The sequence below is a fragment of the Strix aluco genome, chromosome 5, assembly GCF_031877795.1.
Source record: "Strix aluco isolate bStrAlu1 chromosome 5, bStrAlu1.hap1, whole genome shotgun sequence".
NCBI classification, from domain to species: domain Eukaryota; kingdom Metazoa; phylum Chordata; class Aves; order Strigiformes; family Strigidae; genus Strix; species Strix aluco.
Genome location: NC_133935.1, coordinates 11,577,257 through 11,600,985, shown reverse-complemented (window position 1 = coordinate 11,600,985; position 23,729 = coordinate 11,577,257). Strand labels below are relative to the sequence as shown.

Here is a 23,729-nt window from a genome sequence, read left to right as displayed (position 1 = left end):
CTTCTATAATGTTTAATAACTCTTTTTAATTTCAAGGTACTTTTTATGACTGTCTATATTCATTCTGCTGTTCTTTTAGTTATCTGTTTGTAAACTCATTTGTCTTCACCTTCTCCATTCTTTCATCATTGTCACTGAAGCAGTTTTAAAGAGGGCTTTTTTGAGTCTTCCTTATCATAGAAATCATTAGGAGAAATCACAAGCTGAAAATAGGGAGAAAAAAAATATATAGAATCATAATTTAGAAGAATCATGTACCATGAGCATTGGGTTGGCTTTGTGAAAATTGCTATTTCTCTTTAGTCTGAACCTCATAACTTGGTCAACATGGCGGACTCTTGGACTTCTCAACTGTGGTAGCACCTTCGACACCTCTCTGTGTATATTACTGAATTGGAGTCTCATCATGGGTGTCTGGATCCAGCATTGCACGGGTGTGAATAATGTGAATATAGAACTCCGCAGGGCTAGTTTACAACATCCAACTTGAACTCTTTCTGTGTTGATGTGGAGTTGACACTAGAGAAATCAATTCCTAGTAATATATGATGCCAACTGGCTCTTTTGTGACATTTCAAGGGCAGCCCGATGAACTTGGCACTAGTTTTCCCTAGGACACTAAGTTTATCTGCCTTTAAAGGGCCATTGCACCTGCAGATGATATGTTTTCATATGTAGTAAATAGGCACTTCAGAGTCTCTGTTGGCTGAGATCTTTGCCAATGTACCCATCCAGGACCATGCACAGGTACTAGAATAGTATTTTTATTATCCTGACAATAGCCAAGTCCAGGATTCCAGGAAATTCAGGGCAGTGATAGCTTTTTCCAGGAAATAAAGCCTTTGTGATTACATATCTGTCATCATCTACAGTTTTGGCCTTCTTTAATTTTATTTCTATGTTGCCTTTAGCTAAATGTGTTCTCTTCCTTTGTTTCCCCAATTTTTTTTTCAAGATTTCTCTTTTTCTGTCTCTCTTACTCAGAATTCTTCTCTGAATTTCTTCTCTGTTCCATGATGTGTTTTCTTCTCCTATACTTTCTCCCATCATGATTTTGTTTCATTTCTCTCTTCCAAATGTTCCTTTTGTCTCTTTCTTTTCATCTTTTCAGGGCTGTGATCAGGCCCAAAGTAAAAAACCAACCTTATCTCCTCCTCTTCCTTTATCCATTAGCTTTCCTGTGAGCATCATGTATAACTGTTCTTTGATCTAGGTGCCCTCTTCCCATCTCTTTCCTCCCTGCAGTCTCCCTAAATATGGGTCTTCTAAATCTTTAAAGCCCAGCATCTATCTTTGCATACTTACTAACAGGAATTGCTAATCACTGACAAAATGCTCCATCTGTGTGAAAGTGGGTGTCTCTGATTAATTTTAAAGATGGATTCTCACAAGGTATATCGACAGATCTGTCTGAGGAATTGGTGGAGCCACCTTTTAACCTGGAAGGTACAGTATTCAACAAAGGATATAAATCTTCTTTAATGAAAGAAAAACTCTTTTCGTAAAAGTAAAGATAAATTTCTGAGAGTGACTTTTAGGGGCAACAGTCTACAGAATTTGCTGTAGTACCTGTATAAGGGGAGGGGGAGGTGCTCAGGAAACAGTCATTGATTGCAGTCCTCTTCTGCTAGAAGCTGAAAGAAGCAGCGTGAAGGAGAACTTAATTCCTAAAAGATGCACAGTTATGAAAATGTACAACAGAATTGCGCTCTAAGTCTGCAGGACTCTCTAGTTTATAACAGTTCCCTTGTCTTCTGTACCATCTTTATAATGCTGTCTTTATATGATGTGGAAAGTATTGATACTGACTTGCTACTGCATAAATCTGACTCCAAATGTCAAGGTACCAGCAGTGTTAAAGCAATCTATGTTTGGAGGACAGGGTGGAAAAGACAGTATCATTTGTAATTGAAGCTTTTCTGAAAGACTTTACTGTTATGATCACTCTATGGATTACATGTGATTGCCCAGGGGTAGGACAAAAAATGTGAGAATGCTGTAATTATGTGAATAATTCTGACACAGCCTACCTTTTTTAAAGGCACGAACAGAGATGGCATTTCATGGCAATTTGTAAATATTCTGTGTTTCTCTCATCCTTGTGCTCTCAGTAGTACTTTCAAGGATACTCAGTACTGGCTGAAAATAATTGTAAACCCCACTTCTCTCCAAGGAAGCTGTTAAAGCAATGATGAGTTCTTTTGGAAATATAATCTATGTCCCCCTTGTTCTCTGTCAGCTGAATTTTAAAGTTAATCAGCTTTCTCTCTGGTACAATTAAATGTTAGACACATTATAAAAAAATCTATTTTTCTAAATATAAATATATAATCAGCAGAAATCCTTTAAGGTTTGAAACATTCTTCCTATGTATGAAAGTGAATCAATATCATGTTATAGCATAATTAGAGAAACAAAATAGAGGTATTCATTAGAATATAATGAATCTATTACTGTTCTTTAATTTTCCTCATCCGTGCAGTGGATGTATTTATAATTCCCTATTCTTTTGATTCGTCCTCCCCTCCTCATTTCCCTAAACCAGCTGATGAATGGATCGTGGCTAACCCGGAGCTGACAGACAAAACGAAGTTTACTATCAGTGGCCTGCCGACTGGCTCAAAAATCCTTGTGAGAGTAAAAGCTGTGAATGCTGCTGGTGAAAGTGAGCCCAGGTACCACCCAGGGCCTATTTTAGTCAAGGAAGTGATAGGTAAGATTCTCCTGCCTACGCTCACCCACAAATACAATCTGCTTCCATACTTAGTACTGGCTTTTTAAGGCTAATACTGATTTGTTGTTGGAAACTGATGATATGGCCATATAAAGCCATTGTACAGTGGATAGAAATCATGAAATGTCTTCAAAAAAATAATAATATTTTTATTTGTTTCATTTCTGAGCCTTTATTGCTCAGGCTTTCAAGGCTTTTTTTCTGCAGAAGTTGAACTTGATGTTGCTTTTTTTAAGTTGAGCTGAGTTTCTTGCCTATTCCTACCATCATAGTGTTTGGTGTTACAAAAACCAACAGTGTGTTGAATGTAACATTGTGGGACCAAGAAATTTAAGATACCTCGCTCATTAGTCGCTTTTGGGAATTGTAGACCACACAGTCTCCTATTTATACTGATGCCCACCAGTGCTGCCTCAGTTAGAAAAGAAGATAAATGTCAAACACGAGCTTCTGGCTTTTTTCAGAACCTCCAAAGATTCGTCTACCAAGACACTTAAAACAAACCTATACTCGAAGAGTTGGAGAAACTGTGAATCTCGTTATTCCTTTCCAGGTAAGAACTAAAAACACTGACAGAAAATACTCTATTTTTCTTATACTGCTGCTTTTTAACTTATTTCTGTGTAACTTTGGTAGGCCAGTGAGTTAACTTAAGCAGATGTGGAAGCACACTGAAGTACATAGGTACTTGAAAGCTTTTGTTTTGATGTCTCAAACAAATTAGTTAAGCCAATTAATGAATTGGGTAACTAGCTTAGACAGACTGATTTGTCATCTGTCATCCAAAGGACACTTACAAATCCTCACAGTAGACATTACATGTGAGATAATCGCTAACCCAATGCAAAATGGTTACACTGGCAGTAGTTACATATGGTATCAAAATAGCACTTAATAATTTTCTTGTCATGAGAGAGGAAGAGGGTGGGGAAGAGTGGGCAGAGTTTCACTGTCTCCTATAGTAACTACAACTTTTAAAACCTTGAAATCGCAGCTATAATATGACTGTTTCTAAGGATATAGCACGTTTTCCCACAGCATTGTGTTAACCTTCATTCCCATACCTTTTACAAAGTGACTGTCTCTCTACCTGCAGGGTCCTTATTCTTCTGAATACAAGAATTACAGCAGAATTAATTTATATTTAATGTCTGCACACCTAAAGATATTGGGTGAGCATAATCTGGCTTCTACAAGGCTCTTAAAAGCCTTATAAAAGCTTGATCAGCAATACACTGCGAGAGACACTGCTCTTAAGAAATTAAAGGAATATTGTATGGTTATTCTCTAAGATCAGGCATTTAAAAAAGTGTGAGATTACCCTTTTCAGACAGCATCTGCAAATTGTTTGCCTCTGGAAGGCAAATTCCCTGGTAAAGCAGGTGGAATTCACTCTGATTTAAGTACCTAAATTGGGCACTACAAGGCCCACAAAAATGGCACACAAAAGATGTCAACCCAGCCTGCCTAACACTATTCCGACTGCTTTTGCAGAGAAAGAGAGTTTGGGATCCCTGGAGGTTTAGTCCACCACTTTACTCTTTCACTGGCAGTGTAGAGAATGTAGGCACTTACAGAGAGTGAAATATTTTGTTCTGCATTTTCTGGTTTTTTCTCCTTTTTTTTTTTTTTTAGAAAACTGGAAATTGTCAAATTTAGCCAGAAAGTTAGTTGTCCAATTTAGCCATAATTAGCAAATATTTTCAGTCTCCTGGAAAAAAAAAAAAAAAAGAAAAAGGTAAAAAATATGCATTTTAGGTGAATTAATATGATTGCATCTCAAATGCTGTATGATTTAAAAAAGAATTCACAGTTCTTTCAGGACGGTTATTGCTTCCTTTTGGGAAGAATGGGAAATAACCCCATTTTCTCTCCCTCCCTTTTCTCTCCCACAATCATATACAAATTGTTTCCTGGCTTCTTACAGGGAAAACCAAGGGCAAAAGTATCATGGCAGAAAAATGGTTCTCCAATAGACAAGAACCAAATCAACATCCGCAACACTGAAAATGACACTATCATATTCATCCGAAAGGCTGAAAGGAACCACTCTGGAGAATATAACATGAAAGTGGAAGTAGAGAACTTGGAGGACAAAGCTACAATAGATATTCAGATTGTTGGTATGTTTTGAGAATTAAAAATAAACGCATGCCAGAGAAGCAGACTCCAGCCATTATAAGGCTATAGGAAAACAGAGGAATCCCAAAGAGCATCTTTCTCAAAAGTGATGGCTCTCCATGTCCAACTACTTGGCTATAGATTTGTGGTCTCTAAGTAAACCTCCCTACACAAAGGCAGGTGCTTGCTGGAACATGTCAGTCTCTTTTCTTCACTGTTATGCTTTTCATGTTCTTGTCTATCCAGGATGCAAGCTTTTCCCCACTGAGTGGTATCCATAGCCAGAAATGGTAGTAAATTCATAGTAACTTTGTCACAAGTATAATGTGGAAGAAATCCTAAATCTTGAAAGTACATGAAAGTGGGAAAGACAGACCAGAAAATGCATTTATTTTTAATTTTTACCAATCTATTTCTTTACATAATAGACAAAACTGGTAGCACAGCCTTTATAATGATTGTCCGATTTTGTCTTTTAGGAACACATCTTCAACTGGTTTTAACTTTCCCAAAATATCATGTCCTTATACAATCAAACAGCATATGCATATTAGAAACCATACTCACAAAGTGGTCAAGTTAAGTTTTTCATAATTCTAACACATCTTAACTTTAATAAGTTTTATTTTGGAACCTCAGCTTTCTTTTGATGTTGCTTTTGGCATGTGCGTATTGTAAAAAAGAGAGAGAGAAATCAAAGTAAGTGGAAGATGTGTGTAAGAAAGAGAGAGACAGAGAAAGCAAACAGTGGAAAATGTCAGCTGCCATATTTTCATTACAGATCGCCCAGGCCCACCAGAGGTTGTAACTATTGAGGACGTCTGGGGAGAGAATGTAAATTTATCATGGAAGCCACCAAAAGATGATGGCAATGCTGCCATTACTGGGTACACTATTCAAAAAGCAGATAAGAAGAGTATGGTAAGTAATAAGGAGGTGTTTAAAAGACTGATGTACTCATGAATTCTCCCTTTTGAAAATAAAAAGTCTTATATGCTTAAATTGATGTAGGTGGACAAAGCATTGATTAGTCAGTGTTCAGAAAATCTGCAAGGCATCTCTAAAAATTCTAAAAATCTCCTTTTCACTGTATCTAAAGCCTATAAATAGAAAAGTTTTCAGATGATGCTGAAGATGAGGACTAAAAAGGAAAGGACAGGTCCCCTGTCTCTAAATTACTGTGCTAAGGAAAAAGCAACAACAGCAGTGTGTAGTGTCCAGTGTGTCATGGATCATTCAAGTCATAGTTTCCCCACATTCTCTGTGGTGGTGAATTTTGCAATTCTGGCACAGCTGGCCTTCTACAGAAAACTGTTTTCTCAAAAGGCACTTTGGCTTTTAAAGATGCCCAAACTGTGGCACAGGGAACTCAGCACAAGTTCATCTTTAGAAAAGCAAGAGAACTATGTAGGGCAGAGTAAAGAAAAGCAAAAACATTGTTGTAGTCATATTGCACTTTATATTGCATTTTTAGCATTAACCTGTTTCACCTCAGTTTGTTATTTAGGTATTGTGTGCTAGGATAGAATTTACATGTCCTGTAACTGCTGCAAGACTAAAGCACTAGAACCCACCTCCCCATCTGAGCCTTTAGATATCAGAGGACCACCTGTATAAAATTACATTTCTCATGAACACTCAACCTGTGGAACAGGGGGTAGATCAGTGCACTGGTCTCTTGTGAGTACATGTTACTGCAGGCTAGTATATGCTACTACTTTCCCCTTAAGTACTACTTATCTGCAGCAGTGCCTCCTCTGTCAGCAGCATGGACTAGGAATGAAGGAGCCTGCCTTGCCTCACACAATACAACCTTTGTAATATTGGATTTCCTAAAACAAGCCCTCCCAGCTAACAGCATGTAACAATTCAGCAGGGTTCACTTTCCATTCAGCCTTCACTGCTCAGCAGTGAGCTCTGTGATATTCTCATTATCACTCATTTCATTAATTATTGTTAGCATCACAATTTTTTAATTCATAAACTTTCCCTTAGAAGAGAAATCTTGCTCCCACAAGCTTGATGATTCTTTCAAACTTTTTATGGCTGAGAGGTGCAGGGTGTTGCAGGGCAGCTTACTCTCTGTGTTTACACCTTTCAGGAATGGTTCACAGTAATGGAGCACTACCACCGCACCAGCGCCACCATCAACGAGCTCGTCATAGGAAATGAGTACTACTTCCGGATCTTCTCTGAAAACATTTGCGGCCTCAGTGAGGATGCTACAATGACCAAAGAGAGCGCTTTGATTGCAAAGGATGGTTAGCTAATTATCTATTCCTTGTCAAAAGGGAAGGGGTGTGTTCAGAGGTTGGAAGGTGATTAGAGGTAAAGGCCATATCTCTACAGGTGGAGCTGGACAAATTCTGATTCTTGCAGTCAGAAATCCTGACATTTCAGAAACTGTCAGTTTAAACTTTAAAAAAAAATTACCCCTTTACAGAAGGGAAATTCTACAAACAGGTGGTGTAAAGGAAGAAAATCAAACGAGATCACCTCAGTTTGTCTGAAAGGAAGGAATACCTGACTGCTGTGATGCAGAGGACAGACAACCTGTACAACCCACACAGCCAGGCTGAAGGACTGAAGGTCCAGGTTACTGGACCCCACTTCCATTATTAAAAAGAAAAGTACCTCTCTTTTAGAAATGGGGTCATGAACAAAAGAATGACTATAGGAATTGATTTTCATCACTGCTTACTTGCCCTTGCCATGATAGCAGGTATCAGGCCTAAACTGCACTGAAGTCAGTATGAGAGCTTCGATCAGGTTTCAGTGAAGCAAAGATGTAAACATGTGCACGGGAATAGATGTCATTCTGTCCAACTGTTTTAAATGCCAGCTTAGTTTGTGGGTGAAGATGATTTATTGATGGTAATCTCCAGTGCAGAGCAGGGATAAAGTGGCAGTGAGAAAATAGATTTTACTACCATATTCTCCTTGTACAGAAACTACATCCATTTGGGTATCTGTATTGTTAGTGCACTGTATGAGGCAGAAAGAAAAATGGATTTTCAGATACAGAGCCAGTTTGTAATCAGAACAAACTGTGAAAAGTAATTGGCAACAGAGTGAACAAGCCTTGTCAAGCCAGGCATCCCACAGTACATCAGTCAGGAACCGTAACATTCAGGGCATGCATGCAAAGACACAGAATAAATGTGAATTATTTTGTATACCACCTACTCAGGAAACAAAGAGAAGCTCTCAGATATCTACACTATAGCATGACGAAGGCCTCTGGTCACTTTGCAGGCTCACTTCCAGCCTCCCATGCAAGTGCAATTACTAGAATCACATTGGTACCTAGAGCAGTGCAGATTAGAACTGACCCTCTGTAGCTGTTTAAGATACTTGGGTATTTCACTACACACCAACACTCTTTTTATAAATGTTTTATTTTCATTTCATAGGTAAAGTCTACAAATATCCAGTTTACGACGATTTTGACTTCAGTGAACGGCCATTGTTTACTCAGCCTCTAGTCAACACGTTTGCTGTAGCTGGTTACAACGCTACTTTGAACTGCAGTGTTCGGGGCAACCCCAAGGTACAGCATAGCTCATAATAGCATCACTTAAAACACAAGAAAGTTTAACCTGACAATAAAACCTGTAATAACTTTTTTATTATTTGTCTCACTCACAAGCCAGGCTGAAGGCAAAAAGAGTGGTGTGGGCTCTAAAGAATACAAAAAAGGATCTATTTACCTGTGTTGTAGGCATTATGATAGTTACTAAATCCACAGATAACTCAATGAAAGAGCAGAACCTCAGGAAAAGGCTGGGCTATACTGGGACTGGCACTGACAACAGCTGTAGAGTTAATGTATCAGTAAAGTTGTTACTAAACTAAAACCATAATTATTCTGTAAAAAGTTAATTATGCTTTAAGTAAGCACATTGCAGGAATACTCTGGGGACCACACTGGTCCTCAGACCTGCTGTGCAATGCGTCTTCCAGTTTCTTTTGAGTTGTGTCTTTCTGTGATTTATTTTCTCTTGTGAGAAACTGAACTGACCGAGGAAAAGGAGAACTCAAGAATGTTTAAGAACACATTTGCTGTTCACTCTTCACCTTCACAGTTTCTGACTGTGCAAATAACTGTGGAAAAACATGCTTTTCTTATTGACTTAATCGGATGTCAAAAGCTGTTGCTCAGATGTTTGCTGTCATTATACAGCATGTCTTATATTGATAACAGGCTTGTATTTATGACTTTAATTATGTGATAGGGGCTGCACTGAAAAATCATGCTTAAAAACAGATGCATGATGCAGACTGTATTTATGTTTGAGTTTAGAATTACAGTTTCCTTTCTATCACTACTTTATTTTGTATCATTTCTGGATTGCTCAGCTTTAACTGAACATCACAAAAAGTGATAAAACAGTTAAGTTCATAGGTTTGTACATGTGGGCTTTCTTTTGTTTTTACCACAGCCCAAAATAACCTGGCTGAAAAACAAAGTCATTATAATGAATGACCCAAAGTACCGAATGTTCAGCAATCAAGGTGTCTGTACCTTGGAGATCCGCAAACCCAGTCCCTATGATGGCGGTACTTACACCTGCCACGCAGTCAATCAACTTGGAGAGGCAGAAGTTGATTGCAAACTGGAAGTAAAAGGTAAGGGTTTTAAAACATTACAAATGCCCTGTTTGTCTGAACACCATCTACACAGGAGTCAAAAGTATGCAAGGCAAATGCAAAAAGGAGTTCAAACAAGTTTTTTAACTTTCCCAGATGAAAATAACAACTTGGTTAGGACAAAATAAACTATATTGGTTGCTTTGTTTTCTTTTCAAGGACCAACATGCTGTGCTTATGTTACATTATCTTTTTTCCCCCCATGCTGATTCACATCTTCAGTGATTGCAAGAACTTTTTCACAAGTGACAAAATGGTAGACTATAATTCTTGGGGCTATGCCACTTACCCGAGAAACTCTAGTAAAACTCAGCCATAGAGCTATTCGGGAAAGCTTTAAGAAAATCATCTTGGATAAGAGCCAGATCTCTGAAGAAAATGGCAAGGTGAAAAGGAGAGAAGGAAGAAAGATTAGTCCAGGGCAGACTTTCTCTGCTGTAAAATTATTTATTAAACACACCAAACTTCTGCTTCCAAGGAAGTTTGTTAGCAAAATCATATAGCAAAAGGCAGTATTGTGCCCAAAGACACAATCTAGTTGATACATAAATTGCTGTATTTGCTTTAAGAACAAAGTATTCAAAACTATGGGTTTTGCAAATACAGGGAAAGAGGACAAAGTAGGTTAGCCTTCTACAACTGAAGACATATCTTTAGTTTCATTAATAGATAAATTTTATGAATTCCAGGTAGTTCAGCATTGACTGGTATATCCTGAATGGCAATAGAACTTGGATTGGACTACTAATGAATAATCTCAGAACCATATTTTTCAGAAAATTACTTCCTAGGAAAAGATGGGGTCATATTTAGCTGGACTATCTCCCACCAAAGACTTTTTGCTTCAACTGTGGAATAAGCTAAGTATTTCTGAAAAAAATAATCTGAGGTTATAAGTAAGGAAAGCTGCCTAAAGCCAGCTGATAGGAAGTGTCTAACTCGGGAATTTAGAGGGAATTTAGGCCAGCTGAATATGGCCTTAATTATGTTATTTCCATGATGCTAGTCTATAATGAAAGCCATAATATTTAATATCCTTATGGATTGTATTGTGTTTAGTTTGGATTTCAATTTCCGTTTTCTGTATTTTCTGATGTATCTTCTCCCACAGCTCAAATCTGCTAGCAAGAAGCCATTGCAATAAATGTTTGGTCTGTGAAGTTGAATATTTAACTAATGTAATGAAAATATGCATAATATATTTCCTAATTTTCGTTATTTATTTTTAAGATACTGTGTTTAAAAGGTGACGTCCTCATCCTCGAAGTATGATTGTTTTCCTTAATCACAAGCAAATTTTATTTAACAGTGTAACAGAAGACTTCATTGCCTGAGAAGGTTGCTTCATCTAGTTTTTTATACTGAAAGGCCAAGTTAGTTTCCTATTTCATTAAATTCCCAAAGTCGCCAAGCCCTAAGTTTTTACGCATATTTACATTCAGTTGTAACTTTTTAGTCTTCAGCACTTTGCTCATAGTACAACCAAATACCACCTTTTAAATACAAGAAGCTGTTTATTTCTGTCCTTTGTTTTACAAAGAATTTTTTACATATAATGTGCAGAATACTGTGAAACATTTTTAATATAAGAAATAATTTAACTAATATCTCTGCATTTTAGGAAGTCCAAAATCCAAACATTGCCATGGATTGCATATTATTCTTCAATAATTCCCTTGCCAGCTGTTGTGAAATATAGATGCTTCTGTTGATCTTGGAACTTTTTTTCACTGAATATCAGGATGAATTAGTTTGTTGGTTTTGAAACATAATACAAACACGTCATCATTCAGGCTTTCTTTTAATATGCAACAGTTTCCAAGAAATCGTTCACCATCAGTGGAAGCTGCTTTATGGTAGAGATTTTAAGAGAGAAGTGTGGAGAGATTTTTGTCTTTGATCAATATTGATGGGGAATTCAATTTCATGCATTTATGGACATTTCTGGACTGATACGTGAAATAGGCTGGGAAGGCTTAGGTCCTTTTTCAGTCAATTAGAAGTAACACATCTAGGAAAAAAGCTACGATTCTGTTCATTAAAGTGGTCACTAGGTACAGCTGAGATGATGTCCCTGATGATTTCTGCTGGCAAATGTTTATTTAACTTTTATAGGTCCAGTTTTCTGAGTAGTGTTCTGAAATAGAGAGCACATAATACACTATGTTCACAGGCTGCCAGACCTGTCCCATCCACACCTGATTCTTTCCATAACGGCTGCCTTAAAGATTGAAACAAAAAAATTATATCTGGCAACATGGCAGCAAGCATTTAGGGTAGACAACAGTCAGAGCAGTGAAGCACTGGAGCAGATTTCCTGCAGAGGTCATAGAGCCTTTGATACCAAGAGCCTTTAAGAGCAGCTTAGAAGAATGACTGCAGCACAACTTAATAGGATTATGATACGCACCAAGTGACATCTCAAGATTGCTTCCAGCTCTATGAGTCTGAGATTTTGACTCAGTTCTTAACATTGCTGACATACCCTAGCACCTCAGTCAGATCCAGTATCCCCCAATCATTCATCCCACAGGAAACCTTGGACAAATGCATGGGCTTTGCATCGTGTCCTGAGGGTTGTACTAATCATCCTATCAGCTGGTTGCAGCACTTCCTACAGTCTCAATTTCTCTGGCACCTTATCTTGGGGTTGCAGTTGAACATACCTTTGTTACAGTGAGAATGAGGCTGTAAGAATTACTTCCTTTAGACAAGATTTAGTTCATCCTTCCCCACTTTTAAACAAAAGCTCTCACAACCCCTGACTGCAAAAGGCTTGTAGCGTAGACATTTCTAGACTCAAAAAGCCTTCTTTCTTCTCAAAGGAAGTAATATTTACTTTAAAAGATCAACTGAAAAAATAGAATACTATGCCACAGACATCTTGTTCAGAGCAGTACTTCAGTTTTGCATCACCCCTGGGAGAAGTCCTGAAAAATGCAGGCCGTTAGGATCCGACCTAGGCTGTGTGTTGTTTCTCTCTTCTTAGCTATGTGATGGGCTGCTTCATTAACCTAAATCCCACCTCCCCTAGTTAATGGTTGGTTTCTGAACCCAATTTCATATCCACCATCAGCTGGTGCAGTCCCACTCCCTCCCACCAAGCCTGGTATTGTGGCTCCCAACAGTTTGGGCTGTGAATGGTCACCCTTGCTGAGATTCCTCTCTCCAACCTGGCAGGTTTAGCCATTACTTTAGACTCCTTTTTGAAGACTGCTTAGACTAGCAACTTGTAGGGCTTAGGCAGAGGACAGCTGTTGTAAGGGTTCAGTGCTGACACTCTTAACATGACTGGCAGTTCAACTGATGATTTCAAAGGGAATAGGATTAAGTGAATACAGCAGCTGTAGCTTGGCAAACCCGGGCAGGCTCAGGGTTTGCTATATAATACAGACAAATGCAAATTAGTATCAAACAGCCGGACCATAAAAATGTAATTACATCTTAATTTTGTCTTCTATTGACTTACATGTTGAATTATCATTCTCCTAAGTTTCCCAGCCTGTTTGTTAATTTAGGAAGGCTCTTCGGATGACTGCTCACCACACTGATGCAGAGCAAAGACTTACGGATTTCTGAGTCACTGGAAATGGATTGCAGTGTGTGTGTGTGTGTGTGTGTGTAGTGAGATACAGTTGAATGTTGCCTGAACAAGACCAACAGGCTCAAGTCTATGTTACCCATCTGGTGAATGTACTAGCTACAGTGCTGTTATTACAGATCTGTGGATAGTAAGTCATGCTAAGGAGCTCTATGCCATGCAACAGTATATATTGTAGTAAGTGAATTTTCTTTATGTTGGCTAAAATTTCTTTTATACATCTGTTTATGCGATATTGGAGATCTGAAATTTATCATGCATATATATATATATGCTCAGTCCTAGGAATGTCATAGAATTACTCACAGAACAGTCTAGGATTTCTGATTTTGCACAATATTTGAACAACTGAGTAGCTATGAATACTCTGGCTATGAATACTACCAGTATGCTACAATTTTCTACTTTTTTAGCCATTTGCTTACATTATTTTAGGTGTAAAATTAAAACCCCTAGTTGTTACTAAATTTAATGCTAATTTCCTGAAAAAGTTTTAGTGATAATTATGAACACAATAATAAAAATAATAAAGCCTTATTCTGTCCTCAAGAAAAGGTTTTCATGTACTGATGTTATTTCAGATGGTACTTCATTATTCTGTTTTAAGTTTTGCTAAGTGAACCTAAAGATGGCAGTTATATTAGCTGCTCAGTACAATTGCATGTACAATAGCTTTTTTTGTAAATATAAACATGCGGTAAAAAGTCACATAATAGTTCTTAGAGAAAAGAATAACTCTACCTATGTACCTATCTTGAAAGATGATACACAGAATCTCATGATACATGTTTCATATTCATCTTACTACAAAAAATAATTTATGTATCTTCTAAGTTTGTTGAGGTAGATCCCTAAATATGGTTGTAAATCTCCCATTACAAGAAGTAAGGAACTGATTCCTTATCAGCTTCACTGGGGTCAATGAAAAGATTCAGATAAAGTGCCATGCTTCTTTCATCATGAAACAAATATTTTTGGAGAATGTTTATCTTAAGAGCAAAATCAAGGTTGGTGATCACCCCAATAGGTTGATGATAGCAAAGATGCTGTATGAGAAATATTTTCAAAAAAGGTTTTAAAATCAACTGGGAAGAATTTCAAATGCGAATAAATACCACTATAAATATTCTAATTCTGCAGTGATATATCATGGAGTAATTAACCCAGGAGAACCATTCTTCTTGGCGGGGAATAATCAGGTTTATAATAAGCATACTCCTCTGGACATTCCATTTCATTCCCTTCCTCTCTTTCCACATGCAAACGCATTTTCTGCATGCCAAGTGTGTATTTATTTGCTTTTTCAGATTAAACTAGCTAGTGTCTCATGGCATACAATGTCTATGTCACATGAGCAAAGAAGGCCAAACTAATCAAGAATATGGATATTTAACATCAGAGTTACAAAGGTTTTAGACATATTTCTGCTATGCTACTGGGCATAGAACTATCTGTACCTATAAAGAATTTATTTAATGACTGTGACTACCTTTAACCAGAACACTTAGACCTTTCCATGAGATAGAAATTTGCATCTCAAAAAAATGACTCTCAGTTTGCAGAATTATTGAAAGAACAGAAGTATCATAAAGTCATTTGCTGTGCTTAAAAGGCATTCTTCTTTATAGATTAGTCTTTAGTAACAAGTTAGTGCTCAGAATGATAATCCGTGCCTGAGCTTAACCTACAGAATCTAAGGATGAAATCTTGATCCAACTGAAATCAGTGAAAACTTTTTACTTACAAGCCTATAATTTTACTTCATTTTCTCTAGAACTTATTTTTAATTCAAGTTCAGTGGGATTCAGAGAATTTGGCTCTTTCTATAGAAACGTATTTGCTTGTAACCTTGGCCAAATCCAGAATATTGACAGTGCAGTTTTAAAATGACAGAGATGCCCAGAAACCAGTCCGCAGTATACTATGCATCAAAATTTTCTATTTCAAACCTAAAACATGTTAAGAAACCAGGCTAGATAATATTCCTGTATTTTTTTAAGTATTAAGATATTTTTCTTAAAAGGCTACAATAGGTACAAAGTTGAGTGCTTTTATATACATACACATATATAAATGTATATACATGGGTGTTTTAAAGAGTCAAAATGTTTAATTAAAGGTAAGGGCTCCTATAGAGTAAATAGCATGCTTTAAGTAATGTAAATGTGGTTATGTGACAAAGTACATACTTTAGTGCACAGGTATGTAATTAGACTGTACTTGATTATTTTGCCTTATAGCGTTTCAACATATATATATATATATATGCTTCAGTGTTATGTGTGTGCTTTTTTCCCCTGGTGGAAAATACTATATATATATATGTGTTAGCTTCTTTGAAGCTACATTTGGAAACGTTTATCATAAATGTCAGTTGCATAATTTGGTTCCAATCTATACTTTAGACTAATTACAGGATTTATAGTTACTTGTACATATTAATATAGCTTTTACATATTAATGATAATTTTGAAGTGGAACTGGATCCCTACCTTTTACTCTTCATGTGCTTCTATTCCTACATATTTTACATGACTAAGGATTAAAACATCATCTTGACATAATTGTAAGCATAATTTCACTCAACATTTTCTTTCTACTTTTGTGTTTGTGATTAAATTGTTACTTCTCTTTCTCTCTCTCCCTTAGTTACACAGTAAGGATTTTTGAATGTATATTGTCATCTAAGGTAAGCTTTCATATGGTTCTTGCATATGAAGCTTATGTCTGGTTACACGTCATACAATGTCTGCCTAGTATGGCATGATTTTCATTATTTCACTTAATGAAAATGTTTCTTTATAAATTAGTAGCATGATAGTTTTAATGCATATAAATCCAGATTTTTATAATAACTGCTTGTTACGGTAATTCCTCTTAGTGGTACATCACACTACCTTTGACACACATTTCAACAGACTTTAACAGTGCATGAGTTAGCATGATTAACTAGCATGAATAAAATGCAAGTAATAGAAGAGCATTTTGCATTACAGTCAGGAATATTTCTCTACATAAATGAAATATTTATTCCACAGTTAATTTCATTTAAAATAGAATGATTCATATCACAACTTGCACTACATGAGTTGAAAAGAATGCCAAAAAGCATGCTTTTTTTGGTCTGTATTGTGCATCTACCTAAGGTCAGGAGCAAACAGTTCTGCAACAATGACAGTGTTAAATGAGATAGTGCAGTCTCATAATCACTAGTAACTAATATCACTTTAACTGGATAATCCTCGTGTTAATAAAGGTTATAAATTCCTAAAATCTGTACTCAGGACAAATCTGTAAGTATCAGGTCAGCTGCATTTAGCTGAAGCATTCAGAGAATGGCAATGTGCTTTTGCTTTAAAGCTTTTGGTGTGTTCCAGAAAAGGCTCAGAAGGTAAGTGCAGTTATTAGTGGGTGGGTTTGCAGCTTGCGGAATGGAACGCTCATACAGATTTGTAAGAGGAATAGTAATGGTATGTAGCTTTCTTACAACAAATGCCACCCTTCTCTGAGAAAGGGCAGACTAATGCTTTTAGCAAAATATTTATCTTTTTGCCACTGTTCCTTCCAAATGCCATTTGATTTCAATGAAATTTAACAGAAAGATCCATGTGTTTAGTTTCCATGACATTTTTTTCAGTGGCATGAAATTTCACTCCTAATTTGGATTATTTGTATTAAATTACTGCTTCTACATCAGTGGGATCTGGGGTGCCCTGGCTGGTGTTACACTACATACATGTTCTTCTGAGCACTGCAATAAGTGTTTTGTATTGAATTGCTAAAATTATTAAATATTCCTCAAAAATCTTTCTTCCAGAATGCCAAAGAAAATATTGAGTACTTCCAATGGCTTTCTTATAAGCCCAGGTTTCTAATAGTAATTTAGAATAAGTTTAGTTCAGTTTTTTACTCACAGCGGCTAAGCCACAGTCATAAAGCACATAGGCCTAAAAGGCTGCAAATGGTACTTCTGATACCTGTTCAGTGAATATGGACTCCAACCATCATAAAACTGGAACGGGGCGGGGGGGAAAGTTTAGTTTCACAGAGACAGGAAACAAAGTTTTGGTGGGGCTGGAGGAAATGCTAAATACAAAAGGCCCCTATTTGTCAGCGGGGCTGTGAGGATGGACACGCACTGATGCAGCTCAGGAAGATGCTGGCCACAAGTGTGGAGTAAGTTTGCCCTATGGATTGGTGCAAGATCTCCTGCAGCTTTGAGATCACATACCAATAGCTTCAAGCCCTGGGAAAACTCTAGAGCTTTCAGGGAGTAAGCACCTGGATCCAAGGTGGTCTATTCAAAAATGAATCCAAAATCATTCTTCAGACTTCCTCAGGAGATGAAAGCTTTGACTTTCATCACCTCTCTCTGGAGTCTAAAGGCACCTATATCTAAAATCCTGGCTTTTTTTCATATGATTCTTTTACATATGTCATCCCACCTGTTATTTCCAAGCAACATGGTAAATATCTTGCTAAATGCTTATAAAACATTATAAGACCCAACACTAGAATAATTTTAATGTCTCTGCATGTTTCCCACAACTCATCATAGTCAGGTGTTTTCTCCATTGTTCCCTCTGGGCTGAATTCCATCTGTGACTATTCACCCAGCCTGATGGAAATCCAGGAGGGTTATTTGAGGTGAAGCTTATCATAGACTATTGCATGGATTGAGATAAATGACTGAATATATGACATCCTAGAAATGAAATTCACCCTGTGCAAGAGGACAATAAAGTTCTGTATTGTACAGACATTAAATAATGGTTAATTCTTGTGCTGGACTTTTGAACAGGGATGAATATTTTATCACATCTCAAAATGAAGTATGCAATAGGGACTGACTAAATCTTTGTCGCTTACACCAGAAAATAAAGTACAAAGCTGTTGCTCCAGGGACCTTCAACCTGAAGATTGTCTTATTCCTTGTTTGCAGGTGGGCTTTCACTCTTCAGACTATTGATGGATGGAGTGCCTCCGCATATCGTTAATTTATATATGCGTGAAGTACAGGCAGACAAAACTGAGGGGAAGTGAGAGCCCGTCCCCAGTGTTTCCTCCCACTGCGCTGGAAGTTGGTAGCAGAATTACAGCATTTTAGTTCTTGCAATGACAGAAGAAACGTGTGATTGGGGATTTTATTTTCTTTTTTTTCTTTTTTTTTTTTTCTTTCTTATTTGTTGTTTTGTTTTCCCTACCTGCTCTTACTGAAAAGAAAGAATACGCATGGATTGCTTTGGGGTTGAAAAATTAAATGAACTGAAGACAACACACGTTTCGTTATGTTCAGCTTTATTTTCTGTTTGATATTGTGTTCTGTTTTTTAATGAGGAAAGAGGAGAAGCCATGTAATAAACATGAGGAGGCAGTCAGTTTGTACTCGGTGGTACAAAGCATTCTTTCTCAGACTGAAAGTACATGGATTAGCCAGTAGCTGTGCAATAAGACCCCTGGAATACATACCTCTTTGATAATGTATCTTATTCACCTGAGAATTGTTTAACAAAATATGGGTTTACTATACCGTAATGAATACATATGTACTTAACGATCATTTAAGTTGAACATATCTTCCTTTAGAAGTTTTGATTTCTTAAATCCAACTCATCAGTCTCTCAACTGAACTGAAATTGGTTTATTTAATGTACAATAAATATGAAGTGTTTAAGATCTATCAAGTTCTTGTTTACTATGTTCTTAGGTTTTTTTCTGTCTCATCTTACCACATTTCTCATTTAATTTCCACATACTGTAAAGCAGGAACCTGAGCCCACCACACTGAAGGAAAACCAGTATCAGCAGTCACCTACACTTTAAGGTACATGACACAGAATGTGAGTGAAAATAAATGCTATAGATACATGCAATTTTGTATCCGTATGTCTTCAATATTTTAAATATTATAAATGCCAACCATGACAGCTTCCATCATTCTGGATCCGTCCCCTTCCTCAGCAATTCATGGAGCTGTTGTAGGTATCGTAGCAGAAACGGGACTCAGACCATATCACTAGTGAGTTTACTGTGCAAGTCAAAAATGCCTTAGATAAGGTAAAATGACTACGTTACTTTTCTGACTCTAACATCATTAATCTCCAAGTATTTCAGGAGTGGGGGTGGTTGTCTGTAAGTCACTAGCAAACTCTGAAGCATGTGAGACACTAGGTTACACATAATTTGGCCAGGTTGTTGATTCCCTATTGTCCTGTCATTTATTTACCAGTTCTCACTCTGGCTGTATAGATAGGGTCAGTTATGTGTTTACTGACTAATGACTGATCTCCAATTATGGTTTACAAAGATAAAGGTCTACTTAGACCAGTAGTACATCACAACATGGTTATTTGACATCAGTGCATTTTCAGATATTCAGCAGTCAGCAATTATGCAATAATAAAAGAATGTGTTACTATGAACCGCCACGGCTGAACTGCTGTTTCTGCAGTTGACTTACCACTTCTTTCACTTTGGGGATCTCTGAATGCATTTTCTCACTTTGTTCTGTAAATCTTACTTGCTTTGCAATCCTTCTTCTTCTTTCTGTCTTTGTGATTTCTTCTGGGCTGCCATCTGTGCAAGGAAACACTTCTCCATTCCTGGTGATCCTGGACACGCCCCCACCTGCATTTCACTCCGCTTCCGCCCCCACCTGCATTTCACCCTGCTCCTGCCAAAATCAATTCTCTCCTACACATTCATTCACACCTATGCATGAAAGAAGGCAACACGCCTACTAAGAAGAAAATTTCATAAAGGAATAATAATTCTCTTTATTCTGTATCTCACCAGTGAATCGGGACTCCATCTGTTTCAAAGCACAGAAGGCATTGGGAAAGGGTCAGCCTGAACTGACCTGCCATGCAGGTTTAAGCATTTAAGCACATGGCCCTCATTTCAAATGTTACCAGTCTGTTGAGATACATTATAGTCAGCACCAAAAGCTACAGTTATTGTGAGTTTCTGTTTTTCAGTAAACCGAAAAGGATGCACGTAGCCATCTGCACTTCATATGCAATGATGCTTACAGCTTCAGGCTTATGTATCTATCTGCCTCCTCAGCCTTAATACACCATCCATAATAACCTGGCAGCCAGCACAAATCTCAGCTTCTGTAGGCTCTCTGCTGACGGAATCAGCGACTCTAATTTCTAGCAGATGCCAGCAGTGTTAAAAGACAAGCTGAACTAAGCTACTTTTCATTGTGTGAACTGTAAGCATTACATTTGGATGCCCTTAATTCCTCCCCAGTTGCATTGCCCAGCATTTGCCACTGTCCGTCCCTCGGGCTCAAGATGCGTCACGCCAATAGGAAGTACTGGGTATCGGGCTGTGGGTGGAATTGAGATGAGTGGGCATTCATGTGCTATAAATTCATACTTTCACTAACTATGCTGACCAGCCAAGCCTCTGGATTAAAAATTAATTGAAAATTACTTTGAGAGGAATGATAGGATGGGGGGGATAGGAAAGGGATTTCTAGTAGGTCCAAAAGAGGCTGAAGAACCTTAAACAGAGAACAACAAAAGATAAAGTTTTGATTTATGATGATTTGCCTAATGGGATTCTCCAGGGATGGTGTTTGATAGATGAAATAAAGTGACCAAAACCACAGTGTTAAGAAAATACTAATGAAATCTGCAGTTAGTACCAGCTTGGGAGAATAAAGACGTACCAAAGACAACAAAAACTACAGGCAAAACAACCTAGAGACTAGAAGCAGCAGAGTATCATGCTGTAGAAGATATGGCCCAATGCTCCCAAGAAGACATTTTTCCAAAGTCAGCTCATATGGAATTTCCAGGAAATTAGTGGACCTGAAAGAGACCTAGGAGTAACAGAGGTCAGCAAATAAAACCTGGTCATACGAGATGAAGTAACAGCAAAACACAAATCTCCAGAAGTGAAACTAGTAGTGCTTTTATGGCTTATGGTTGTGTTCCCTGAAGTCTCACAATATGTGAAACCAGTTCAAGTCCTCACCTAGTCGCATTATTCATGTTATCTGCTATGTACACTCTCCATCGACAAGTATGTGCTGAGGTTATAGTTCAGTAGCACCTTTAATAAGGCTTTTCTTTTTTGCACACTTTCACATATCTGGTAGGAATTTAGTATTTTTGAAAGCTCTGCCTTGGTGTTCAGTGCCACTTAACACAGGTCAAGGAATAAGAAGGCAGACCAAAACATGGATACACACACAGATAGACGCGCAGAGAAAGAAGAATCAAAGTTAATTAGAAAAAGAGTTTTATTTTTAAGGAAGGCAGAGAAAAAGATTTTGTCTTTTCTTGTCTTGCTCTCCTTGCCCATGGAAGGGCACTTGGCATATAAATGTTACTGTTGTATAAATACAGATCCATTCTCAAATTGTTGTATGTGGAGCTTGATACAGGCATTGTAGTTACCTATTTGCACTGAAAGATCATAGCTAGTGCCAGCCCATTTTTCCCTCACTGAAAACAATCTCACAAATGTAGAGAGGGAAGGAGAAAAAATACATGCAAATCTTTTAAAGAATGCTTAAATTGGGAGATGCTGTTTTTAAAGAGGTCTTTATTGAGTCAGAAATTTTAAAAAATAGTCCTTTTAGTAAAAAAATGTTTCAAGCTTCCTGTACTTCCTTCTAGGGGGAAAAGTACGATATTGCTACCTTTTGCAGAACATTGTGAAGGGAGACTTACTTTACGAATGTCTTTTGTTGCATATTGAGATTCTGGAGCAAAAGGCATTCTATTTTAAGCACAGTGTATTTACTGTCACTTGATTTTCATGGCCTGCTTTCCTGACTGACAAGTAAAGCTGCTGCTTTGCTGAAGCAGCGAGCATTTGGAAGCAAAACTGTATCCTGAATACTGAGGAAGTACTGGAAGTCTAAACACACTGGACTTTATATTCTATGTTCTCTTGTTCTATGCTTTGTTGCTGAATACTTTTTAAATTAAAACAAACCCTTCCCCAAGCTCAGTGATAACTTAAGTAGGGGATTTATTTCTTCCTCTACTCATGCAGCCCTCTTTTTACACCACTTACTTTCCCTCCACTTCTTTTCCTAGTTTTATCTTCTCTTCCTCTTGGTATCACAAAGAGCTTGAGCAATCTCCCCATAAATGCCAGTACCATTATGTTCATCGACCACAATAATGCACAGGGTATTAAAAGAAACAGTTTCACACCTTTTCCCAGTGATTCCAGTGGACTGGGGATCTGGCTGGTTGTAAATCTAACTGTCACATTTCCCTTTTGCCATTCTCTAGTTGGCTGTTATCAGATTTGTCTTTATTATATTATGTATTACCCCCTCTTTTGCTGGCAGTTCCTCTCTTCTCTGTTTTGGCTCCTAATCCCATTTGCCGTATCAGACCGTATTTAGTGATCTGTAAATGAAATCAACTGATGAATGACATAGCACTTGGGATGCACATACCATGTCAAGGGATTTGGAAACCACTCTTTTGCATATGTCAAGCATTCCTGACCCCTGCAGTAGAGAAACCTACTCAAAACCATATTGACTTTATCAGGCAAAATGAATCAGCTCACTTTGAATAACAGGAAACAGCTCTGTCCAGGAAACTGTTGTGTCTGGCCAGAAAGCTGCAGCCTCTGACTTAAAATGAAATAACTTACAAAAGGATTCCTGATTCTAAGAAGATGACATTTGAGTGTATAATACATGTTAGAGATTGTATTTTACACTTTCGATTTCATCTCTCATACAGCTACACAGTGCTTACCTTTCCTTGGCCACATTCAGAAACCACATATGTTCCTAGAGATTCAGGGATACATCTAAAGTCCTCCACATGACCAATTCAAATAATCTGAGATGCCACAATTTCTGAAAGGGTGTATTTGTTTTGAAGCACCTTCTGTAAGCGGGTCAAGGCAGTGAAGCAAGTCCAGTGTAACACAGTGTCCAGGTGCCCCGCAACATGTAAGACCACCACTCCCCGGGGGCAGCGGGTCCCCTTCGCTGATGCAGCGGGGATCACCTCCCTGCAGACATGGCTGTGGTGTCCTGCTGACCGCAGGCAGGTCTCCTGCTGCCCAAGCCCTGCCTTTATGCCTTGCTCTAGCAAAAAAAAGCCTCGCCGGCCACCTGCTGTGTGCACACACCAGCCCCCGCTGCGGCCGTCAGCTGCAAGAGGAAAATAAGATGAATAAGGACAATCACAGGAGAGAGGGAGCTTCAACCCACCCCGCATCCAGCGGCGGCATGGGCGCACCGGCTCACTGTACCAGGCCCCAGCACCGGCCGTGGCTGCCCACGGGCCTGGTGAAATGGCGGCAGGCGGGACGGGGCCTGCCGGGCGTACCCCCTCGACGCCCGAGGGCTCCCCCTGCCGCCGGGGGTATCCCCGTCCCCTCACGGCAAGGCGGGGCTGGCGGGGCCGCCGCGGCCAGGGCAACCCGGCGAGGAACGGGGCCCGCTGCTGCGGGGTGGGGAGGGAGGGCGCCGTGCACTCGGCGTGAGGGAAGCAACGGCGGGCCGGGGCCGGGGCCGGGGCCGAGGGCGGCCGCCCCGCGGTAGCTGCCGCGGAGGTGTCGGCTCCCCCCCCAGCAGAGCCGCCGCTGGGCGTCGGCCTCTTCCGCCTCCCGCCGCGGCCCTCAGCTCAG

The 23,729-nt window shown here is 38.6% G+C and overlaps 1 protein-coding gene across 1 annotated transcript in view; it reads left to right on the top strand.

Moving 5' to 3' along the window:
- MYBPC1 (myosin binding protein C1) overlaps positions 1–18,786 on the top strand; it is a 54,650-nt gene extending 35,864 nt beyond the window's left edge. Inside the window, exons 20-29 of the mRNA XM_074825823.1 lie at positions 1,378–1,446; positions 2,546–2,713; positions 3,199–3,287; positions 4,662–4,857; positions 5,637–5,776; positions 6,957–7,116; positions 8,269–8,405; positions 9,298–9,484; positions 15,756–15,795; positions 18,049–18,786. Coding sequence (XP_074681924.1) covers positions 1,378–1,446; positions 2,546–2,713; positions 3,199–3,287; positions 4,662–4,857; positions 5,637–5,776; positions 6,957–7,116; positions 8,269–8,405; positions 9,298–9,484; positions 15,756–15,766 — 1,157 coding nt within the window. The 3' untranslated portion in view covers positions 15,767–15,795; positions 18,049–18,786. The remainder of the gene's footprint in view (positions 1–1,377; positions 1,447–2,545; positions 2,714–3,198; positions 3,288–4,661; positions 4,858–5,636; positions 5,777–6,956; positions 7,117–8,268; positions 8,406–9,297; positions 9,485–15,755; positions 15,796–18,048) is intronic.
- Positions 18,787–23,729: the final 4,943 nt, after the last annotated feature.